We start from the raw sequence: 23,564 nt of genomic DNA, 5'->3' as shown, positions 1-23,564 counted from the left end.
TGTATGAACTTTCTGTGCTACTTGGACTTGGGTGAGCTATTTCCTTTCCTATTCTCTTGTTATTCAGTAACTAAGTCATGTCTGACTCTTTCCAGCTTCATGAACTACAGCACGCCAGGCCTCCTTGTCCTTCACCATCTCCCTGAGTTTGCTCAGACTCATGTCCATTGAGTCAGTGATGCCATCCAACCATCTCATCCTCTGTTGTCCCCTTCTCCTCCTGCCCTCAATCTTTCCCAGCATCAGGGTCTTTTCCAGTGAGTCAGCTCTTCACATTTGGTGGCCTAAGTATTGTAGCTTCAGCTTCAGCATTATTTGTTCCAGTGAATGTTCAGGGTTGATTCTCTTTAAGATTGACAGGTTTGATCTCCTTGCATTCCAAGGGACTCTGAAGAGTCTTCTCCAGCACCGCAGTTTGAAAACATCAGTTCTTCTGCACTCAGCCTTCTTTATTGTCCAACTGTCACATTCGTACATGACTGCTGGTAACATGTTAGGGAAGTTTTCAACTATAATGTCTTCAAATATTTTCTCAAACCTTTTCTTTTTTTCTCGTGGGACCTGTACAGTTTGACTGTTGGTACATTTCAGTCAGTTCAGTTCAGTTGCTCAGTCGTGTCCAACTTTTTGCGACCCCATGGACTGCAGCATGCCAGGTTTCCCTGTCTATCACCAACTCCTGAAGCTTGCTCAGACTCATGTCTGTCAAGTCAGTGATGCCATCCAACCATCTCATCCTCTGTCATCCCCTTTTCCTCCTACCTTCAGTCTTTGCCATCATCAGGGTCTTTTCAAATGAGTCAGTTCTTCTCATCAGGTGGCCAAAGTATTGGAGTTTAGCTTCAGCATCAGTCCTTCCACTGAATATTCAGGACTGATTTCCTTTAGGATGGACTGGTTGGATCTCCTTACAGTCCAAGGGACTCTCAAGAGTCTTCTCTAAAACCAGTTCAAAAGCATCAATTCTTTGACGCTCAGCTTTCATTATAGTCCAACTCTCACATCCATACATGACTACTGGGAAAACCATAGCTTTGACTAGATGGACCTTTGTTGCAAAGTAATGTCTCTGCTTTTTAATATGCTCTCTAGGTTTGTCAGAGCTTTTCTTCCAAGGAGCAAGCATCTTTTAATTTCGTGGCTACAGCCACTGTCTGCAGTGATTTAGGAGCCCAAGAAAATAAAGTCCATCACTGTTTCCATTGGTACATTTAATGTTGTCCTAAAAGTTTCTGAGACTGTCTTCATTTCTTTTTGTTCTTTATTCTGCTCCACAGCAGTTATTTTCATCATTTTATCTTCTAACTCACTTATCTGTTCTTCTTCCTCATTTATTCTGTTAGTGGTTCCATCTAGTGTGTTTTCCACTTCAGTTGTGTTTATCACTGATTGTTTTTTAGTTCTGCTAGGTCTTTGTTAAACATTTCTTATATCTTCTCGGTCTGTGCCTCCATTTTGAGTCTTTGAGTCATCTTTACTGTCATTACTGTGAATTATTTTCAGGTAGATTGCCTATTTTCTCTTCATTTATTTGATCTTGTGGGTTTTTACCTTCTTCATCTGCAGCATATTTCTTTTGTATCTTTTTTTTTTTTTACTTACTTTGTTGATGATCTCCTTTCTATTCGCTGCAGGCTCCTTTACACTTGCTTCTGTTGTTTGCCCCTTGGTTGGTGAGGTTGGTCCAGGGGATTGTGTAGGCTTCCTGGTGGGAGGGACAGTAATCTACACTCTGGTGGGTGATGCTGACTGTTTATCTTCTTAGGGGAAGGACTGTGTCAGGTGGTATGGTTTGAGGTGTCTGTGAGCTTAGTATGGCTATAGGCATCCTCTCTTTTGATGAGAGTGGCTGTGTTACTGTCTTGCTGGTTGTCTGGTACGAGGTGTCCAGCACTCGGGCCTGCAGGCAGTTGGGTGTACCCACGTCTTAGTGTTGAGATGGTTACCTGCCCTGGGGATATAAGAGGAGAAGCCTTCTGCAGGGACTGTTTCAAGGTGTTTCACGTCCACAAGTTCGGAGCTACGATTGAGAGGAACAGCCAATCATTCGTGTAAGAAGGTTCTTCAGACATGAGCTGGGGGCTTTGGTCCAGTCCACACCATAGCAGGTCTTTGAGGGCCCGAATGGAGAATCTGACAGAAATGTGTGCTTTGTGATAGAGGCTGTTGTTTAAGTTCATGTTGCTGTGGGAACAGCCTGTGGCCCAAACCCAGAGTATAGAACAAAGCCCCAGTGGAAATGCCTGAGGTTTATATTCATTGCTCTCTTCTATAATTTCTTATAGTGGAAACTTAGGTGGTTGAATTTTTCTTTTTTTCTAATATATACATTCAGTGTTATAAATTTCTAAACACTGCATTTGGTGTATCCCACAACATTTTGAAATGTATTTTCATTTTGTTCAAAATACTTAAAAATTTCTCTTGAGAATTCCTCTTTTGACCCATAAGTTATTTAGAAGTATGTTGTTTAGTCTTCAAATACAATTACCTCTTGAGTATCATGGGGGTTAGGGTTGCTTCTCTGTGAATTTGAAAATTCATGTATAATTTTGACTCCCTCCAAACTTGATATCTTACAAATAGCATACTGTTGGCCAAAAGCCTTACTGATAACATGAATAGTTGATTAAGTTATTTTGTATGTTGTATATATTATATACTATATTCTTACAATAAAGTAAGCTAGAGAAAAGAAAATGTTGAGGAAATCATAAGGAAGGGAAAATGCATTTATAGTACATGTATGTACTTTAAAAAAATCTATGTGTAAGTGGACCTGTGTAGCTCAAATGCGTGTTGTTAGAGGGTCAACTGTAATTAGGGATTTTCTCTTTTTCTGTTACTGATTTCTAGTTTAATTTCATTTTTAACTGAGCATATACATGGAGTGTTTTTTTTTTTTTTTTGTTAATGTGTATTATGGCCAAGAAGGTGGTCTGTCTTTGTGACTGTTCCATGTATATTCCATGTGTATATATTAATGTATATTCTTCTGTTGTTGGATGAAGCATTCCATAAATGTCCATTAAATTCCATTGATTGAATGGGCTTTTCAGTTCAACTATATCCTTACTGATATTCTGCCTAGTGGCTCTGTCAAATTACTGTTAAAAGAGTATTGAAGTCTCCAGCTATACTAATGGATTTCTTTGTTTCTCCTCACAGTTCTTTTAGTTTTTTCCTCACATATTTTGACATGCTCTAAAGGTGGGATATACACCTTTAGAACTGTTAATGTTTTCTTGGAGAATTGACTCCTTTATCATGATGTAACGCCCTTCTTTATTTGTGATAATGTTCTTTTTGCTGAAATTTGCTTAGAGGTTAATAAAGCTACAGAAGTAAGCTTTGATTTCTGTAAGCATGGTGTGTCTTTCTCCATCTCTTTTCTGTTTTGTTGTTGTTCATTTCTTTACTTTTAATGTCTGTGTCTATATTTAAAATGGGGTTCTTTCAGGAAACATCACTGGGTCCTGGGTTTTTATTTTCATTACTTGACACATTTTCTCTTCCCGTTGGTGTAGTCTATTCACATTTAACACATTGACTGGGGCATTATTGCAGAAACTAATGCCTGTGGCTGGTGATTTATTATGTAAGTGAATACTGAAACATCTCTGGTTAGTAATGCTGAGGTAACAAAAGACGTATTAATATGTCTCTGGTCAATAAGTTGTTAAGGTGATAGCAACATAGTTGGCATTAATGTCTACTGTGTTCATACCCTATGCTTTATTCCTCCAATTTTGGGGGTGATTTTTTTCTTGATTCTTCTACTCTCTCTGTGTACCGTGCTTATTATCTCTGATTTTTCCTTGAATTTAGTCTGCAGCACCTTCTGTTGTTCAGAAGTTACTTTGCTTTGTAGATATTCTACAGCTCATGGATAGCCTCTTTAAAAAATTAATTACTTATTTTCGTCTGTGCGGGGTCTTTGCTGCGCACGGCTTTCTCTGGTCGGGGCAGACAAGGTCTGCTCTTCATTGTAGAGCATGGTCTCGCTGCAGGGGCTCCTGTCACTGCGGGACACAGGCTCCAGGTGTGGGCTCAGTGGCGGCACTGCACAGGCTCTGAGCGCAGGCTTAGTCACTGTGCACAGGCTTAGTTGCTCTGTGGCATGTGGGCCTTCCTGGACCAGGGATCGAATCCGTGTCTTTTCATTGGCAGGTGGATTCTTAACCACTGGACCACCAAGAAAGTCCAGTGGATATTGTATTTTTTAAATTTTTAAAATTCTTATGTTTTATCCCAGTAATTGTGGAATTCCTTGGTATATAACTATTTTATAAGAGGATTTAAATATTTTTCTTCCATGGAAGGATAGCTGGTTGTCTCAGTATCATTTACTGAATATTCTAGCTTTTCACCACAGATTTGAAATTGCACTTTTATTATATAATAAATTTACAGATCTAAGTAATTTGTTTCTGTACTTTGAACCGTTTATTTGATCTGTATGTGTGTGCCTGTGCTAACACCAAGATATTTTAATTGCTATAGCCTATTAATTGGTAAGGTGAATCCTGCCTTATACAGGCATACCTTATTTTATTGTGCTTCACAGATACAGTAATTGAAGGTTTGTGGAAACCCTGCATTGATCAAGTCTGTCAGCACCATTTCCCAACAGCATTCGGTCACTTGTGTCTGTCACATTTTGAGAATTCTCACTTTATTTCGAACTCTTTCATTATTGTTACCACCTTTTTTTAAAACAGTGATCACTGATCCTTGATTTACTATTTCAGAAAGATTGTGACTTGTTGAAGTCTCAGTTGATGCTTTGCATTTTTTAGCAATAAAGTATTTTAAAATTAAAGAACATTTTTTTTAAAAAGATACATTGCTATTGCACACTTACTAGATTATAGTATAGTATAAATATAACTATTATATGCTTCAGCAAACCAAAACATTCGTGACTTTCTTTATTGCTATATTTCCTTTATTGCAGCAGTATCAAAGTGAACCTGCAACATCTCTGAAATATGCCTCTGATTGTTTTTCAAAGTTTTCTTGGCTGTTTTTGTGAATCATTTTTCCCTCATGAGAATCATCTAACTTTATAAAAATTCTGTTAGAGGTTTCATAATTATTATATTTAATTTGTAGATTAATAACTGACATCTTTATGGTAAACTAGCTTTCATTATTTACAAGACATGCCAAAAGTACAGCAACTCAATTCCTTTCTTTAAGGCATTCCAAACCAGTAAAGTTTTTGCTTAATAACCCATATAGCTCAATGATTTGGCCTTCATAAATATGAACTTTTCATATATTTCTTGTATTTTGTAATATTATTACTGTCATCACCACAACATTTATATTTCTTATCCCCTTTGTTAAACTCATATATATTTATTTTGATATCCTGTTGGTATAGACTTAAGCATATTTCTTTCTCCTTTATGATTTCTATTATGCCCTTCAGGTTCTTTGTTACTGCCCTCCAAAATTACCCTTGCCCACATTCTCCTCCTTATACTCTTCAGTTCCATTCCAAAGTTTGGTATGTGAGCATAATTACTCTTATCCCTCTTACACAGATTTTTTCTTAGTCCGTTGGATGAGTCTCAAAGAATTAGTTTAAGGTTTTAGCTTGGGTTGTACCCCCTGGCACAACAGCTGTTAGTTCCTGCTACAAGTTCTACCTGGCTCAGAAAAGCATAAGATATCTACTAGCAGGGTATTATAATTTTTACTTGATCAGTTGAACATTTTAAGATGATATTAATTGCTTAGGTGAAGATTGGACATTATTGGAATAAATTTAAACTAGAATTAAATAATTTATTTGTGCATATATTATAAATTATGTTCTCTGTTGTTTCCACTGAATTTAGCCAAGTCTTTTGTAGATCTTTGCCTTTCCTTTTACTCTGCATATTTTCCCAGAATATTAAATGATCTCTTGACCTCTGGTGTTTATTTTTCCTGTTAATAATTAGGTCTTTCTTGCTTCTGTCAGGTGAGTGCAGTATGATGAAGGCAGTTTAAATTTTCTCTGTAAGCTTGCTTAGGTGCTCAGTCATGTCTGACTCTGCGACCCTTTGTTGCCCACCAGGCTCCTCTGTCCTTGGGAATTTTCAGGCAAAAAGATTGCCTTTTAAAACAAACTAGAACTATGATCTGTTCCACTTAATAGAATAACATAGACTCATCATTAGAAAAAAAAATAGAGCAACCAGTCTTCATGTTATAAATATACAAAAATGAAATTGAGATGTAGAGAGGTTAAATGATTTGTTCATAGACACAACAATAAGTAGGAAAATCAGAGTTAGAAATAATATCTTATAATATCCATTTCCAGGATACCTCATTTTCTTTCAGGAAATTTATACAAAAAACTAAATAGAATTGATCGTATACTCTAATAATAATTGATAACATCACAGCTCTCATGGTTTATCCTTTGAGCTCAGAATTTAGATTGACACTTAAGAAACTTAGAAATGTAAACAGGTCAGCTAACAAAAGGCTTCCCTGGTGGCTCAGAGGATAAAGCGTCTGCCTGCAATGCAGGAGACTAGGGTTCCATCCCTGGGTCAGGAAGATCCCCTGGAGAAGGAAATGGCAACCCACTCCAGTATTCTTGCCTGGAGAATCCCATGGACAGAGGAGCCTGGTGGGCTACAGTCCACGGGGTCGCAAAGAGTTGGACATGACTGAGCGACTTCACACATACACAGTTAACAAAAGAAATGAATAGATAGCAAGGCAAGTTCATGGAGCAAATTAAATTTCCAAGTTTCTCTAAAATAAGTACAATAGCAAAATAAAATTCCCATTTATTTACTAATCATTGCATATTAGTTATTTCTACATGTATGCTTAACTTCCTAGTGTTATGATACATGGTCAACTAAAATATGATTATTAATATTTGACAGTTCTTGCTTTTTGATTTTGCTAATAATGCTGCTATGAATATTTGTGTACAAGTATCTATTTGAGTCTTCGTTTTCAATTATTTTGTGGATGTACCCATAAGTGGAATTGCTGGACCATATGTTAATTCTGAGTTTCATTTTTTTAGAAACTGCCATGCTGTTTTCCACAGCAACTGCATTTTACATTCTTACTAGCAGTGCACAAGAGTTCTTATTTCTCCATATTCTACCAATACTTATTATTATTTTTTTGGTAACTATCCTCATGAGTATGAGGGTTTCCCTGGTGACAACTCTAGGTTTGATCCTTTGGTTGGGAAGATCCTCTGGAGAAGGTAATGGCAACCCACTCTGGTATTCTTGCCTTGTGAATTCAGTGGGCATTGAAACCTGGCAGGCTACAGTCCATGGGGTTGCAAAGAATTGCTTGCCACTGAGCAACTAATATTTTCACTAATGGTTATGACCTGTTAGAGTGCATGAGGAAACTATGGACTGAGGTTCATAATATTGTACAGGAAGTGGTGATCAAAACCATCTCCAAGAAAAAGAAATGCAAAAAGGCAAAATGGTTGTCTGAGGAGGCCTTACAAATAGCTGAGAAAAGAAGAGAAGCAAAATGCAAACGAGAAAGGGAAAGATATACCCATTTGAAGGCAGAGTTCCAAAGAATATCAAGTAGAGATAAGAAAGCCTTCTTACGTGAACAGTGCAAAGAAATAGAGAAAGCAATAGAATGGGAAAGACTAGAGATCTCTTTAAGAAAATTAGAGATCCCAAGGAAACATTTCATGCAAAGATGGGCACAGTAAAGGACAGAAACGGTATAGACCTAACAGAAGCAGAGGATATTAAGAAGAGGTGGCAAGAACACACAGATGAACTATACAAAAAAGATTTTAATGACTTTGGATAACTACAATGGTGTGATCACTCACCTAGAGCCAGACACCCTGGAGTGTGAAGTCAAGTGGGCCTTAGGAAGCATCATTACAAAGAAAGCTAGTGGAAGTGATGGAATTCCAGCTGAGCTATTTCAAATCTTGAAAGTTGATGCTGTTAAAGTGCTGCACTCAATATGCCAGCAAATTTGGAAAACTCAGCAGTGGCCACAGGTTCTGAAAAGGTCAGTTTTCATTCCAATCCCAAAGAAAGGCAATGCCAAAGAATGCTCAAACTACTGCACAATTGCCCTCATTTCACATGCCAGCAAGGTAATGCTCAAAGTCCTTCAAGCTAGGCTTCAACAGTACATAAACTGAGAACTTCCAAGTGTATAAGCTGGAATTAAAAAAGGCAGAGGAACCAGAGATCAAATTTCCAACATCTGTTGGATCATAGAAAAAGCAAGAAAGTTCCAGAAAAAAGTCTACTTCTGCTTCATTGGCTATGCTAAAGCCATTGATTGTGTGGATCACAACAAACTGTGGAAAATTCTTAAAGAGAGAGGAATACCAAACCACCTTACCTGCCTCCTGAGAAACCTGTTATGCAGATCAAGAAGCAACAGTTAGAACTGGACATGGAATAGCAAACTGGTTCAAAAGTGGGAAAGTGAAGTGGCTCAGTTGTGTCCAACTCTTTGCAACCCCATGGACTGTATCCTGCCAGGCTCCTCCATCCATGGGATTTTCCAGGCAAGAATACTGGAGTGGGTTGCCATTTACTTCTGCAGAGAATCTTCCTGACCCAGGGATTGAACCTGGGTCTCCCACGCTGCAGGCAGATTCTTTGCTGTCTGAGCCACCAGGGAAGCCCGATACATCAAGGCTGTATATTGTCACCCTGCTTATTTAACTTATATGCAGAGTACATCATGTGAAATGCTGGGCTGAAGGAAGTGCAGTCTGGAATCAAGATTACCAGGAGAAATATCAATAACCTCAGATATGGAGATGACACCACCCTAATGGCAGAAAGTGAAGAGGAACTAAGGATCTTCTTGATGAAGGTAAAAGAGGAGAGTGGAAAAAGCTAGCTTAAAACTCAACGTTCAAAAAACAAAGATTTTGGCATCCAGTCCTATCACTGCATGGAAATAGTGACAGACTTTGTTTTCTTGGGCTTCAAAATCACTGCACACAATAACTATAGCCATGAAATTAAAAGACACTTGCTCCTTGAAAAAAAAACTATGACAAAACCTAGTTAATGTATTAAAAAGCAGAGACATCACTTTGCCAAGAAAAGTCTGTCTAGTCAAAGCTATGGTTTTTCCAGTAGTCATGTAAAGATGTGAGAGTTGGATCATAAGGAAGGCTGAGCGTTAAAGAATCGATGCTTTCAAACTGTGGTGTTGGAGAAGACTCTTGAGAGTCACTTGGACTGCAAGGAGATCAAACCAGTTAATCCTAAAGAAAATCCACTCTGAATATTCATTTGAAGGACTGATGCTGAAGTTGAAGCCCTAGTATTTTGGCCACCTGGCACAAAGTTTCAACTCACTGGAAAAGGCACTGATGCTGGGAATGATTGAAAGCAGGAGGAGATGGGGTCAACAGAAGATGAGTTGGTTGGATGGGATCACCAACTCAATGGACATGAGTTTGAGCAAATGTGGGAGATAGTGAAGGACAGGGAAGCCTTGCATGCTGCAGTCCATAGAGTCGCAGCGACTAAACAACATATCCTTAAAGTATATATACTTTAGAAGTTTTTAAAAATTTATTTTGTGTTTTGACTAGTTTACAATAAGATTTTATCATACAATTTAAAATTCTTTAAATCAGTCAAATCTACTGCACAGTTTAAAATTGCACAGTTCATGGATTATAGTTTTAATCTATCTAATTTGTACTATTTTTGCCTAATACTTCTGTTCATTAGAGGAATTATATAGTTTCATTTCCTTGTAATATAGCTACATTTTCTAATACTTCTAATATTTCAGGTTTTCCTGAGTACCCTTTTCATTGCCTTTTTTTTCCCTTGCATTATATGGATTTGGTTAAAAGTATTCAAAATGTGGTTATTGATCTTAGTGATTTCCAGAGTAAATAGATTTCAGAGGTGCTTAATTATACTTTGTTAGTATATTCTTTTTTGTAGATATATTTCTGAGCAGGGTATTTACATTGGTAATGAATGGTATTAATTTGGGAAAATAATGAACCTTTTTTAGGAAATATGTTCATGAAATAAAACCCTTTGTATTATGAGTCATCTTTATGTTGTTAGTAAGTAGATTTTTTTCATAAAACCGTGTATCTATTGAAAATTAAACATTGGCATGAAGTTTTGCATCAATTATTGGTGGTTATGTTGTATCTTAAAACAGTTGGACATGACTTAGTGGCTGAACAGCAACATCAAAATTATGATGGTGATTATATTACATTAAGTGAAAGAATTGAATTTGAATACTGTATATTCAGCTGGCTTGAGTCAATTGTATATATTAATTTACTTTCAAAAAAGAAATCTACATAGGATGGCTTAATATTTTGCAAAATTTAAAAAAGCTAAATTGTCACAATCATTGATGGCTGTTACATTCATTGGTATAAACTACAATGTGTACATGAAATTTAGAAATCTGTTAGTAGTAGTAGTGTTAGTCGCTCAGTCGTGTCCAACTCTTTGTGATCGCATGAACTGTAGCCCGCTAGGCTCCTCCGTCCATAGAATTTTCCAGGCAAGAATACTAGAGTGGGCTGCTATTTCCTCCTCCAGAGGATCTTCCCAACCCATGGATGGAATACGCATCTCTATATCTCCTGCATTGGTAGACAGGCTCGTTACCACTAGCGCCAGGCTTCTTTGGGTTGAGGGTGAGACCATACTAATGTAAAAGAGTTAGATTCTGTCCTGATTTTATTGCTGACTTAATGTTTCTATTTTAATATTCAGACTTTCTTCAATTCTGTGAATGGGATCCATGATTAAAACAATAATATTAAATGATCATACAAATCATTCCTATTTAAACTACTTTTGATTTGAAATTAGAGCAAAGAAACTTTTTGTTAATCTTGTGTTAATTGCACAGCCTTTCTTTATTCCACTAAGAATTTGATTGAGATATTTGTTTCTTTCTGATGGCATCCTTTAGGAATTGGCCTTCCAGAAGGGTTGATATAGCTCTGCATTTTTCCTCCTCATAATGACAAACTAGCCAGTGTACATTTATAGAGAGCAGAACAGTTCTTGTTACTGGGGGCCTTCTATGACTGAGAGCCTATAGACTGCCATAAAGTGCAGCCTTTTGTGAACTGTCTAGTGAGACTCTGCCAAAATCTCAGCAGACAGAACTAATTGTGGAGAAAAAGGATTTTTTGTGCCCTCTTTCTTTCTGTTCTTTTTGTTTTATAAGACTGATACTGTTAAAGTAGCTGGTTTATGTAAGATTTGTCTGCCTCTCTTTTCTCGTTGCATGGATCATTTTTTAACTTAAAGTCTCGCACTGCAGGTCGTTGAGCACTTCCACATGGAGGCTGGCACAGGACCAAACTCGAGACACGCAGCTCATAACAGTTGATGAAAAATTGGTAAGAATTTTCTGCTGTACACTGCTAGGATTCTGCCTTCAGGGTTATTTTTGTACAACAGATTTTTCAGTATGGTGGTCAGGGTTCTTCTAGGATAGTGATTTCTTGACTGTATATAAATTTTAAGATAAAAAGATAATTTGTGTTAAGCATTTTACACAAATATTGTCATACACAAACATCAAATTAAAATTACAAAAGGCTTCCATTTTTGTGATGTTTATAAGTAGACACCAGAATTTTTTTTTTGGTTTTGTAATGAATATACTATTTGTGATTTTCTCAGTTAAATTGTAAGACACACTAGTACCATCTAAAATTAAGTATATTGGGTTTTTCTGGAACCAATGATTGTTACTGTTACTGTGCGTATATATGTGTGTATATACTCATACACACCCTATTTCTGCATTATGTATGAGTGATTACAACTACCAACAAATGAATAATGTTCTTCTGTTGATCAGTAGCAGATTGAATTTTGGTACTCACATAAAATTTTTCTGTGTTACTTCAGATGCAACTTGTTATTATGTTTCTATCGTACAACAGTATACATTTTGTAAAAAGTTTCTAAGACATCTAGTAAAAACATGCAGTTGTATAGACATACTTTTCATTCTATATTTGGTTTACAATGATCAGATATATGGGTATGTTTCTTCGCTACTCTCCTTCCGATTGTACATTCTTTTGCGACTTCATTTTGAACCTGTAAACATAATTTAAATAATAGGTCGTATTTAAGTTTCTATTTGCACCTTAAAGATATAAACAGATAAAAAATAAATAGAGAAGTAAATGGACAGTTTGGAAGTCTGCTTATGCTTAACACTGGTTGGTTTTGTCTTTAAATTCTCTCTTAGATCTCTGTACTGACCTTGCCATCATCCTAGTTAAGGCTGGATTGCTGTGGTGTTTCTTAAATGATCTCCATAGATTCTTTAATCATCTTCTAATTCATTTTCCACAGGATGACCAGAATAGTCTTTTTAAAATGCTGGTTGTATCATCCTCTTGTCTAAAATCCTTTGGTGTTTCTTACTGACCTGAGAGTAAACATTAAAATCCTATCATGGCCTTTGAAGTCTTTTGTGATTTAACTCCTACATTTCTAAGTTTATCTTGTATCTCTGTCTTTTATATAACTGTGCTTCAGCCTCACCAAGCCTGGCCCTTGCTGTTCTTTACTGCTTTAGGGCATTGAGATTTCAGTTAATTATGCCTAGCTGCTTTTTACCAATTCACTAGCCCTTCATTCAAGTACCATCTACCTATTCATCAAATGTTAATCAAATATCACTTGCTGGGAATTCTCTGATGGTCCAGTAGTAAAGACTTCAAGCTTCCACTGCAGGGGAGCCCCGGGTTCCATCCATAGTTTGGAGAACTAAGATCTTGCACACTGTGAGGCGTAGCAAAAAAACAAACAAAAACTCCCTAAATATCATTTGCTTAGTCAAGTATGAAAGCAATGAGGCAGATATGTGTGTGAGAGGAAGAGGATTTACACATGCCACGTGTTCATAAATTAATGAGGATACTATTATTTTACTTTTTCCATTGACTATCTCTTTTAAGCCTCAAGAGATTACTCTCTCATTCCGGTAATATGAGGTTTACTGTCTACAGTAAAGTTTCAAATTTTAGAGTTTGTCAGTAGCGTTTCTTACTAGTTCACAAAATGAGTAAGTCCAACAACAATCCATTGCTCCAAAAAGGTGCTGTGAATCATACCAGAGATATACAAACTGCTTTGAGTTTTGTGTTTTTAATGATATTCCCTAAAGTCAGTTGTATACTTTTTTTAATGAGTTTTGTTCTTCTTTTTAGATTTTCCCCAGCTTTGTTATGTTTTTCTTAAAGTATAATGGTCAATATATTAGTATGATATTCCAGTTGAAATGAGTTGAAGTCTTATGTATAATTATTCATAGTTCTTGAATTGATACTTAATATGGAAAACTAAAACCCACAGGTAATTTTCAAACCAAAGTTTTACCCATTCATTTAGGTTTATATTAAAATGGAAGTATTAAGTAATCGAATAGGTAATATAATGCCAGTAGGGGTTTTATGTCTTCTTGTTCCTACACACTATTGAGTGGCAAACATGATAAGTGGCAAAATGATAAGACTAGGGTCTGAAGAGTACCTCCAGAAATACTGAGCAGTTGAAGTTGATTATGTTTGCATTTTGAACAAAAATCATTCTAAAAATATATATCATTAATGATAAAAAAAATTTCAAAATGTGAAGTAAATCCTCATGAGTGTCTTAAAAGATGTAGAAACAGCATTTTAATGTCACTGATACATAAGGTAAACCCATTTATTAACTTAATATACCATTTTTATTATTTAACTCTACTATTGTATTTGTATCTGAAATTAGATAGAAGCTAGAATCTTAATTCGGAGGAGGCAATGGCAACCCACTCCAGTACTCTTGCCTGGAAAATCCCATGGATGGAGGAGCCTGGTGGGCTGTAGTCCATGGGGTCGCTAAGAGTCGGATACGACTGAGCATCTTCACTTTCACTTTTCACTTTCATGCATTGGAGAAGGAAATGGCAACCCACTCCAGTGTTCTTGCCTGGAGAATCCCAGGGATGGGGGAGCCTGGTGGGCTGCCATCTATGAGGTCGCACAGAGTCAGACACGACTGAAGCGACTTAGCAGCAGCAGCAGAATCTTAATTGGAAGCTAAGGGAAATAGCCATTATTATGATTTCTGTTGAATATTGTTACATAATATATTTTTAAAATTAATATAGGTGATGCTGTCTAAAGCCCAGTGATTAAGCATACAAACTAAACTTAGTTGGGGATCAATTTCAGTGGTTATTCTACTTTTAGAAAATGGATCTTAGGAATTTAAAACCAAAGGATAACTTCAGATGTTACCTAGTTTTGTTAACTGCATCAGGTTTTTTTTCATCTAAAAAATTATTTAACCTCTTATTCAAGAGAAATTTTATGTGAGAATTCAATTAATAATAAACGATGAAAGCTGAACTGTTAGAGGGTGAGGATTAAGTGCATGAGGGAAGAAGCCCTGTCTTTCCTCAAGACATTCCCCTCTGGGGACTTCATAGAGGGAGAGTTGGAAAGGTAATTTGGACAGAACAGCTGATTCTCATTTCTTTTGATGCTGCTCTTTATGTTACTGATCAGTCATAATTATTAGAAGGCTTTTTCTTATTGAGAAAAATAGTCTTTAAATCAAGATAGCATAATTGTATATTGAAATGCAGGGGGAAAAAAACCATTCATGCCTGTGCCATACTTAAAAATTAACTCAAAGCCCTAGATGTAAACTCATAGTCCAAAATGTAAAACTGAAAAGTGTTAAACTTTTAGAACAAAATGTAGGAGAAAATCTTGGTAACTTTGGATTGGATAAATATTTTTTAGCTATAACACTGGAGCATAATTCATTTTTTTAAAAAAAATTATAGTTAGACTTCCCTCACAAATAAAATTTTCAAAGAAATTTGAAAGACATTGTTAAAAGAATGGAAATACAAGCCATAGTTTGGGAGAAAATATTTACAAAACACGTTTCTAATAAAGGAATTGTATCCAGAAAAGAAAAACCACTTTAAATAATAAGATATTAACTCAAAAACAAGCAGGCAGTACCCAGAAGATATTCAGTTGGGATATAAACACATGAAAAGATGCTTAACATCATAGTGATTATAGAATTGCATATTAAAACTACAGTGAGATACCACTAGACACTTATTTGAATGGCTTTAAAAAATTGACCATACCAGGGCTTCCCTGGTGGTACAGTGGGTAAGAATCTGCCTGCCAGTGCCAGGGACATGGGTTTGGGCCCTAGTTTGGGAAGATTGTACATGTCCCGGAGCAACTAAGCTGGCGCACTACTACTGAGCCCGCTGTTCTAGAACCCGTACGCTGCAACTACCGAAGCCCGTGTGCCTAGAAGCTGTGCTTTGTGACTAGAGAAAGCCCATGCATTGCAAGGAAGACCTGACACAACCAAAAATAAAATAAATAAGTTATTAAAAAAAAATACTAACCATACCAAATGCTAGTGAGGATACAGAGCTGCTAGAACTCTTACAGGAGGAATCCAGAATGGGACAACTATTAGCTGTTTTGGAAAATAGTGTGGCAGTTTCTTATAAAGTGAAACATGTTTTTACCATATAATCCTGTAGTCTCACTTCTAAATATTTATCCAAGTGAAATGAAATCTATGTTTATACAAAATCCTGCATGTAAATGTTTTTAATAGCTTTATTAATAATTCCAAAAACAGGAAACAACTTGTCAGTCGATTTATACACACTGATTAGGAACCACCATGGATGAACCTCAAGTGCTTTATGCTGATAAGCCGGACCCAAAGACTTTGTACATCCTGTGTGATTTCATTTATTTGGCATTTGACATTTTAGAATAGGCAAAACTCTCAGGACAGAAAAACTGATCAGTGGTTTTCAGGGTTGGATGTAGGAGGAGGAGTTAACTATAAAGGGCATTAGAAAATTTTAGGGGGTGATCAGACAGTTCTGTAGTTTGACTCTGGTGTTCATTTTTTTGAGTCAGAACCAAGGTTGGATTTTACTGTTCATAAATTATTAATCAAATTTTTTAAACAGAAAAGATTATTTCCAAATTTGGTGCTAAGATACTTTTTTTAAAAATAACTTTATTTTTTTGGCTGTGCTGTGTCTTTGCTGCTGCACAGGCTTCTCTCTAGTTACAGCGAGCGGGGGCTACTCTAGTTCCCTAGGGCACGTGGGCTTCAGTACTGTTGACGTTCCTGGTTCCTGTGCTGTAGAGCGCAGCTTCAATAGTTGTGGTCCACAGGCTTAGTTGCTCTGAGGCATGTGGGGTCCTCTGGGACCAGGCATCAAACTAGTGTCTCCTGCATTGGTAGGCAGTTTTGACCACTGAGCCACTAAGGAAGCCCCAAGTTACTTCTTTATAAATAATATCCAGTGGTTCAAGAGCTGGCCTGATAGTATACGGGGCTTGCCATTTTCTACATGATCACCTTCTGTATATTTGAAAACAGTTCTTTGGTCCAAAATCAACGGTTTTCAAACAATACTGGCTGGGGCTGAGGGAGCATGACTTTTGTAGAAGGCCTACAAAGTCAAACTATTTTCATAATTATACAAAGACTTAATTTGCCCTTTCACTGTGTTGACATGGACACTTGTTATAAAAACAACTGTGGCAAAACTGTTAGCACCTTAGCCTAAGTCAAGGCAGTGGCCCTGTGTATCCTTTCTTTGTACCCTTCACTTCCTTGCATTTGAGCCTTTAAAAAAAGGAGAAAAGCTAGTTTCACTTAATATCTTTGATAAAGCAGTGAAAATTATTAGTTTTTAAAAAAATCTCAATGTGCATATACTTTTTAAAATGTTCTATGTAGCAAAACAGAAGTATGCATAAAACTCTTCTGCATACAGAAGGACAGCTGTCTCAAGGAAAAGCACTTGTATGACAGAGTTGGTGTTGCAAACTGAATCTAGTCCTTTTTTTCATGGAAGAACTTTTACGTGAAAAAACAGACAACAGGCAAATTATGATTGTTCTGTTTTTGGTACATGGTAGCCAACCCATTTTTTAAAAAATAAACGTCATTTCCAGAAAGTGTTTTCTGTGATAAACTTTATTTCAAGTGAAAATGAGAATTTTTGTAGAACTTAGTCACTGATCTGAATGAGCTTGACAGCTTCCCCATACTTGAAGACTATTTTAATGGGATTGGTAGTGAAATTAATGAATGTGACTTTTAATGTAATGAAATATTTTAACATTTGGAAGATCTACATACTTGTGTGAACCACTGTTTTCCGTATGACTTAACGTATGTTATAAAATCATGAATGGATATCAATTAAAGTGCAAGAGCAAACAATAGATTTAATGTGAGAATGAGAATATTAAGTTATTGCTCCCTTTTCTAATTACATATCTGTGTAATCAATTCTCTTCACATATTACAAGCAAAACAACTTGGCCAGTTTGAATGTAAGAACAGAAGTTAGAATGTCTTCTATAAAACTAGACATTAGAGATTTTCAAAAGTGCTGCTCTTCTCAATTTTTTAGTTTTTGAAAATTATTTTTATGATATTATTTATGTTAGTATATAATCATTTTATTATTTTAAGCTAAGTCTATATCTAAGTTTTTCTCCAATTTAATTTCTTACATGATAAAATACCTATAGATATATGAGATTTTGTAAAATCTCATAGGAGTCCCAATCGTATTTGAGAGTGTAAAGGAATCCTAAACACCAAAATCTTAGAGAATTATTCTCCTAAGTCTTCTCTTTCCTGGCCTATATATCCCCAGGGCTTTGATTCATTTTATGAGTTTCAGTTAATTCATCATCTTGATTACCTTCTAGTTTGACTGAATTTGTTTTAAAACATTATTGCCAGGATTTCTCATGATGCTCCAGATGTATGGTGCAGGATAAGGTGGGATTATTACCTCTGTTCCTTCTAATCTTAGCTGTCTAGTAAGGCAACTTAAAATTAGGTCCTCATACTTCTTCCTTATGTGGATTTCATGGAGAGGTAGAACCTCAGACACTTTTTTATTTGCACTGTCCTGTTTCATTTCTTTCATCTTAGGTATATGCTGCTTTTTATTTAAAACTGTTACTAGATTAGCTCAAAGGGCATGTCACCAAGTAAATTTCTTTTTTTTACTGTTACTTCTGACAGGCTAAATTTAATGTGTGTAACAAGTAAAAAAAATTGAAGGAATTTTTATAGTGTTTTGTGGACATCAATACCATACGAAGAAAAATTGTTTTATTCTGGGCATCAGTTGTATATTGATAACTTGTATCCTGTCCTTTTCTTTTTTAAGGTATAGAATGTAGAGGGGTGAAGTCCACTTGGCATTTTCTAGTGTAATGAATTCTTTTCTGTCATTTTAGAACTATACACAATGTTGACATTGTTAGAAAACAGATCTCCAGAGAATAAAGTTGTAGTCATTCCTGGATTACTGCTAATAATGAATTTTATATTCTGCACATGGCAAATTTTTAATCATTCTTAAAATCTTCTCTGTTGTGTATAAACTGCTAACTATCCTTTTCATTTACTCTTGCAACTAATAAAATGTTAAATATTAAAAGAGTAGATGACAGTGTCTTAAAATAATCTTGTTGATATATGTAGAAGCACAGTGTTTAAAAAGAAAAAACTTTTTGGGGTTGTACCATTGTTATTTCCAAATATGTCCTACAGATAATAAGGAAAGCTTACAAATGGTTGTTTGCTAGGCCCTTGTGCTTCTGTTGCAGGAATTGCTGTACCATGGAGGTTGGGTGAAGAATGTCTTTGTCTTTGTGCTTTATTAAGAGAGTAACTTTTTTTCTTCATGCCACCCCACCCCAATCTCCTTTCAGTACATTTGATGAATACCCAAGTCCAGTGAACACATTGTCTTTTTATATTCACTTGTATTACACAAAAGAGAGAAGTTAAATTTTCAGTACTCTTTGAAGATTTTGAGTAAAGGCTCCCCACAAAGCAAAGCATAAAAATTAGACCTGCATAGGTGTATTTTTTTATTTGCTTTTTAAGCATTTGTATTAAGTATTTTGAAAATACTGATTCCTTGTTTTTCACAATTACCTATTTAAGTGTCATCTGCTATAGTTAATATTTTACACAAAAGATAAAAAAACTACTATGATAAAATACAAGAATTATTTCAGTTTATTCATAAAAATAATGTGAAACAAGTCTCAATGGTTTGACATTAGCATATTACTTCCATAAAATTATTATATGCCATCTTTCATTCCTTCATTTATTTATTTAATATATACTTACTGAGCCCTTAAGTGTGCCAGGCACTAGCCTTCAGTGTTTATATTGATACTTTCAGTGGTTTGTTTTCATTTAGGTACTTATTTTGTCTAAAAACTATTAAGCACCACCTGTTTTATATCTTATAAAGGTGTTATGCTTAGTAATACATGCATTCACAACATACATGCATGTGAGAAAGGAAACTTTCTCTTTTGCAATCTGTGACTCTCAAATCTGTGACTTGGGTTGTGAATGATAGCTTTAATTTCTAAGTTTGTTTTGAAAAATTACTTGATAGTATATAGTATTAATCTAAAATCCTAATATTTTGGACATTTTAAGTAGTCTGTGTTAATATCTTGATTTAAAAGTTAGGTGTGTGTGTAAAATAGAGTCAGTAATTTGAATGTTGCCTATTTGTGTTTTACTGTTTGACAATTACTTCCAAATAGCAATAACACAGTAATTAAAGCTTTGTGACTTGTTGATACTTACAATAAGTAATTGCTATTTGATTAAGCACATGTTATTAACACATTCAGCCAACAGGGTGATAATATTGCTATTTAAGAATGTCTGCAAGCAACAAGTTATTTAATAGAAATTTATTGTCACTTAATAGGTTTTAAATTTCTTCCTTGCTTGAATTTGCTCTCATTATAAAAATGAATGATTTTTGCAAGTCTTCAAAATAAAATCATATTTGCAACACCTGTATTTTATGCTATTTTTGCCTCCCACAATACTAAAAGTTTATAGATGAAAACTTTTTGTAAGTCTGCAAACTTGAATTAAAAATTGGTCATTATGAGGTGACCTGCACAAAAAGATAAACCTAAGTTAAAGGCTTGCATTTGCTTTGACTGCTTGCTTTTTTTTTTTTTTTTTAAAGGGGTCAGTTTTCTTTTGGTGAGATTACTTTCTTTTGGTGTATGGCAGCACTATCTCTGCTAGATTATTAGAAGGAGTAGTGTCTGCAATTGGGGTTATACAGCCTTCTAGCATCTCAAGTGTCTGTTTTGTCTGGACTTTGCTCATGCAGCATTCTTGTGCAAAAATTTCAAGGCTTTAGTCTGGAGCACTGGGTCAAAGGATATGTCTCTTTGAAGGGTAGACAGGAGTTTTTTTATGTTTTATTCACTAAGTAGTATTTCATTTTACATCAAAGAATAGCAGCCTTTGAGAACCTTTCATGGTGGCAGTTTAGCATGAAAGTTTTTTTCTTAAAGACTCACTAAATATGGAATAATGCTTTTTACTTTGCAGTTGCTTATTTATATTCTTATATTTGGATGAGACTATTAAAAAGAGAGGTGTTGACTAAATGTACATGTTAGGTTGCAGTGTAGTTTTAGGTTTTAGAAACAGCATAGTTTTTTTTTTGTTTAACTGTGTATTATTGCTCCCTGTTGATTTTACATTACCCATAAACTACTGAAAAAAATTGTTGAGTAGCTGTTAAAATTATATAAAATTGTAGCAATACGATTGCTTAAAATTGTAAAGAAGTAATGACTGATAATTTTGGTAGTGTAAATTTTATACTGAAATGGCTGTTCTTTAATTGGCCTTTTTTCAAGTACTTGGTGGGGGCAGGGTACAGGAGGCAGTGTGTTGATTTTGGAAAACAAAAAATCCAAGTAATGAAAAATGTTAAGACTTAGTATAGCTAGAAATAAATGTTCTTCTTTCTATACTTTTGGTATAGGTTAATCAGTAAATGTATTATGTACCAGTAGCATTAATCACATAGTTAGTGATTGCTTATGTTTAGAAGATCATTCAATTGCATATAATATTCCTATTATATGATGTAATATACCTCAGCATATGAACTAATATTAACATAGCTTATTTTATGTTTATGGCAAAAACATGCTCTTAAGTTACTGAATTCTATTAAATAGCATTAATTTATCATTTAAATAGAAATATTTCTCCTCTTATTAATGACATGTCATTTGTTTCAACACATTTCAGTTAACTCTTACATATAACACTGATTAAAACAAGCCAAATCAATTTTCATATAGTTATTTTAAATAAAAGTGATAAATATAGAGCAGCATGTTCTAAAATATACTCCCAATTAAAATAAATTATTTTCACATACAGTCAAACTATATAAGAACTTATACTAAATACAGAGAAAATGAATGTTATAATAGTTTTAATACACAGACAAGAACTATTTAAACTTAAAATAGAGAATGATCTTTATTAAAATTGTTTAAGGAACAAAAGGTCTTTCCTCTACAGTATTCAGCCATCTCTATTTGTGATTCTTCAGCAATTAAAGCAGATTTATTTTCCTCTTTGTTCCTACTTGCGGTACTTGAACAATGCTAGAGAATTGAACTGACTGGAATGTTTTATCTTTCAAAAGCTTTAAAGTTCTATGTACCAATTAGCAAAATACAGTAAAGGTTTAAACTGTTAATAGCCACAACATCTTTAATGCATAGATCTGTAGTATGTTAGCGCTGTATAACAGTTCTTCATTGTGTGTCTCTTTCAAGGAGAGTAACTGTGTCAGTTCTTTTCTTGCTTTACTACCTGCTGTGTATGGAAATTGTGTCTAGTACTTGACACTTGCTTTCAAGAATTTAAAATTCTTGCATGTTATTATGTAGGCACTTTGGCTCTCAATAAAGTAGAATTGATAATATTTTATTTGTTTGGATTTTATATCAGGTTTTTTGGTCATATTTTAGAGATTATTTCAGGTCATATTTTAGAGATTTACCTATAAAAATACATTATCTTTTTAATGAAATCAAAGTACATAAGCTGCGTATTATCTCCTTGGAAATTGGTTGTCTAACTGTGTTTAACTGAATATAATTATAAACTAATCATAAAGGTTTATAATGCTTCATTTTATACTGTATTTGAATGTAGGTGGGATTTTGTTGTTGTTTCTTTGGTAGTAGAAAGAGGATAATTTTGTTTTTAGAGTTATAAGGCTTTTTTTGATTGGCCAGCTTGTCAGATCATTTCAAAAATTAATTCTAGATACCCACATTAAACTTGTTAAAAGCCTCATGTCCATCATCTGATAGTAAGTTCTTAATGAAGGTAGGGGTGAGAGGAAGTGAAGAAAACAGTAACATCTTTTGGTGACAATGTGTAGAAAGAAAATTGACCATTTTTCATCATGTATTTCTGGGACTAGAGTTGGAATAAAGGAAAGAATCAGAATTTGAGACTAGCAATCATCCAATCTGTTTCTGGGTTCAGGCTTTCTGATCTTATTTGACTTAGTCTGTGCTCTGATTTTATTCTTCAGGATAAGCTTGCCACTTGCAAGCTTACAAGTTTCACTTACATTATACAAGGTAAGGAGGCTTAAAACATAGGGTAGTGATATAGAAGCTTTGCTGCTTGCAGTGTACTATGTGTTCATAAAACTCTTTCTCTCTATAAGGCATACTTTTCAAGATATGTGTGAATAGGCATTTTGTTCAGTTCCTGTTTCATGTTAAATGTTTTATTTGTTTCAACTTTGAATTTATTGCATATTATTTGGTGAAGGTCTTTTAAAAAAAGTTGTAATGCTTCCAATAAAATAGGTATTAAAAATGATCTTGGCTTTCTCTAAGCAATATATAGGACACAAATAAACTGAAATGTTGGGCTGAGAATGCTAATTTAAATTCAAGAGCTGAGGATTCAATTAGTGTACTGATTTGCATCTGTTATTTACAGTGACTACTGAATATGTATTGTTAGTTAAAATTTATCAATTAAAAGACATTTAAGCATAGTTCACTAGTTAGAAATTTACATCCAAAAAATTAAAATAAAGTTCCTGTTTTAATAAGCTTTATAATATATTAAACATTCACATGGTGACTGGAGCCGCACGTGCCTAGACTGAGGACGAAATCTCTCTGGCTAGGAGTTTTCGACTACAACAATCTGTAACTACAACAGTCTGTAACTGTAAAGATTCTGCAAGGAATTTTTATTATTTTATTTATAATATAAAAACTGTATTGTGCTTTTCCATTTGTTTATTCAGTTATTTGAGCACCCACTATGTACCATATTCTTGGCCCTGGGGATATACCAATAAATAAAGAACAGCATTGTTGTCCTTAGAGCTTATATTTTCATGTGTAAGCATATGGCAACTTTATTTCTAAATGATTAAGATACTTTCATAGAATAATGAATGTTAGAGAAAAAAATCAAGCAAGGTGATAGGCTAGAGAATAGCTGGGGGTTTGGGTAAAATAGGTGTTATTAATAGGGCAATCAAAGAAAGACACTTTGAGAAGATATGAAATATGAACTAAGGTTTGAATGATGAAGGAGCCAGCCGCGTGAGAAGCCAAGGTAACA

General features: G+C 34.9%; 1 protein-coding gene across 1 annotated transcript in view; it reads left to right on the top strand.

Moving 5' to 3' along the window:
• NDUFS4 (NADH:ubiquinone oxidoreductase subunit S4) overlaps nucleotides 1-23,564 on the top strand; it is a 111,717-nt gene that overhangs the window by 46,289 nt on the left and 41,864 nt on the right. The window contains exon 2 of the mRNA XM_052659194.1: nucleotides 11,308-11,386. Within this exon, the coding sequence (XP_052515154.1) occupies nucleotides 11,308-11,386 (79 nt within the window). The remainder of the gene's footprint in view (nucleotides 1-11,307; nucleotides 11,387-23,564) is intronic.

The sequence above is a fragment of the Budorcas taxicolor genome, chromosome 20 (assembly GCF_023091745.1).
Source record: "Budorcas taxicolor isolate Tak-1 chromosome 20, Takin1.1, whole genome shotgun sequence".
Taxonomy (NCBI): domain Eukaryota; kingdom Metazoa; phylum Chordata; class Mammalia; order Artiodactyla; family Bovidae; genus Budorcas; species Budorcas taxicolor.
The sequence above is the reverse complement of the archived record's forward strand: the minus strand, read 5'-3'. Positions and strand labels throughout refer to the sequence as shown.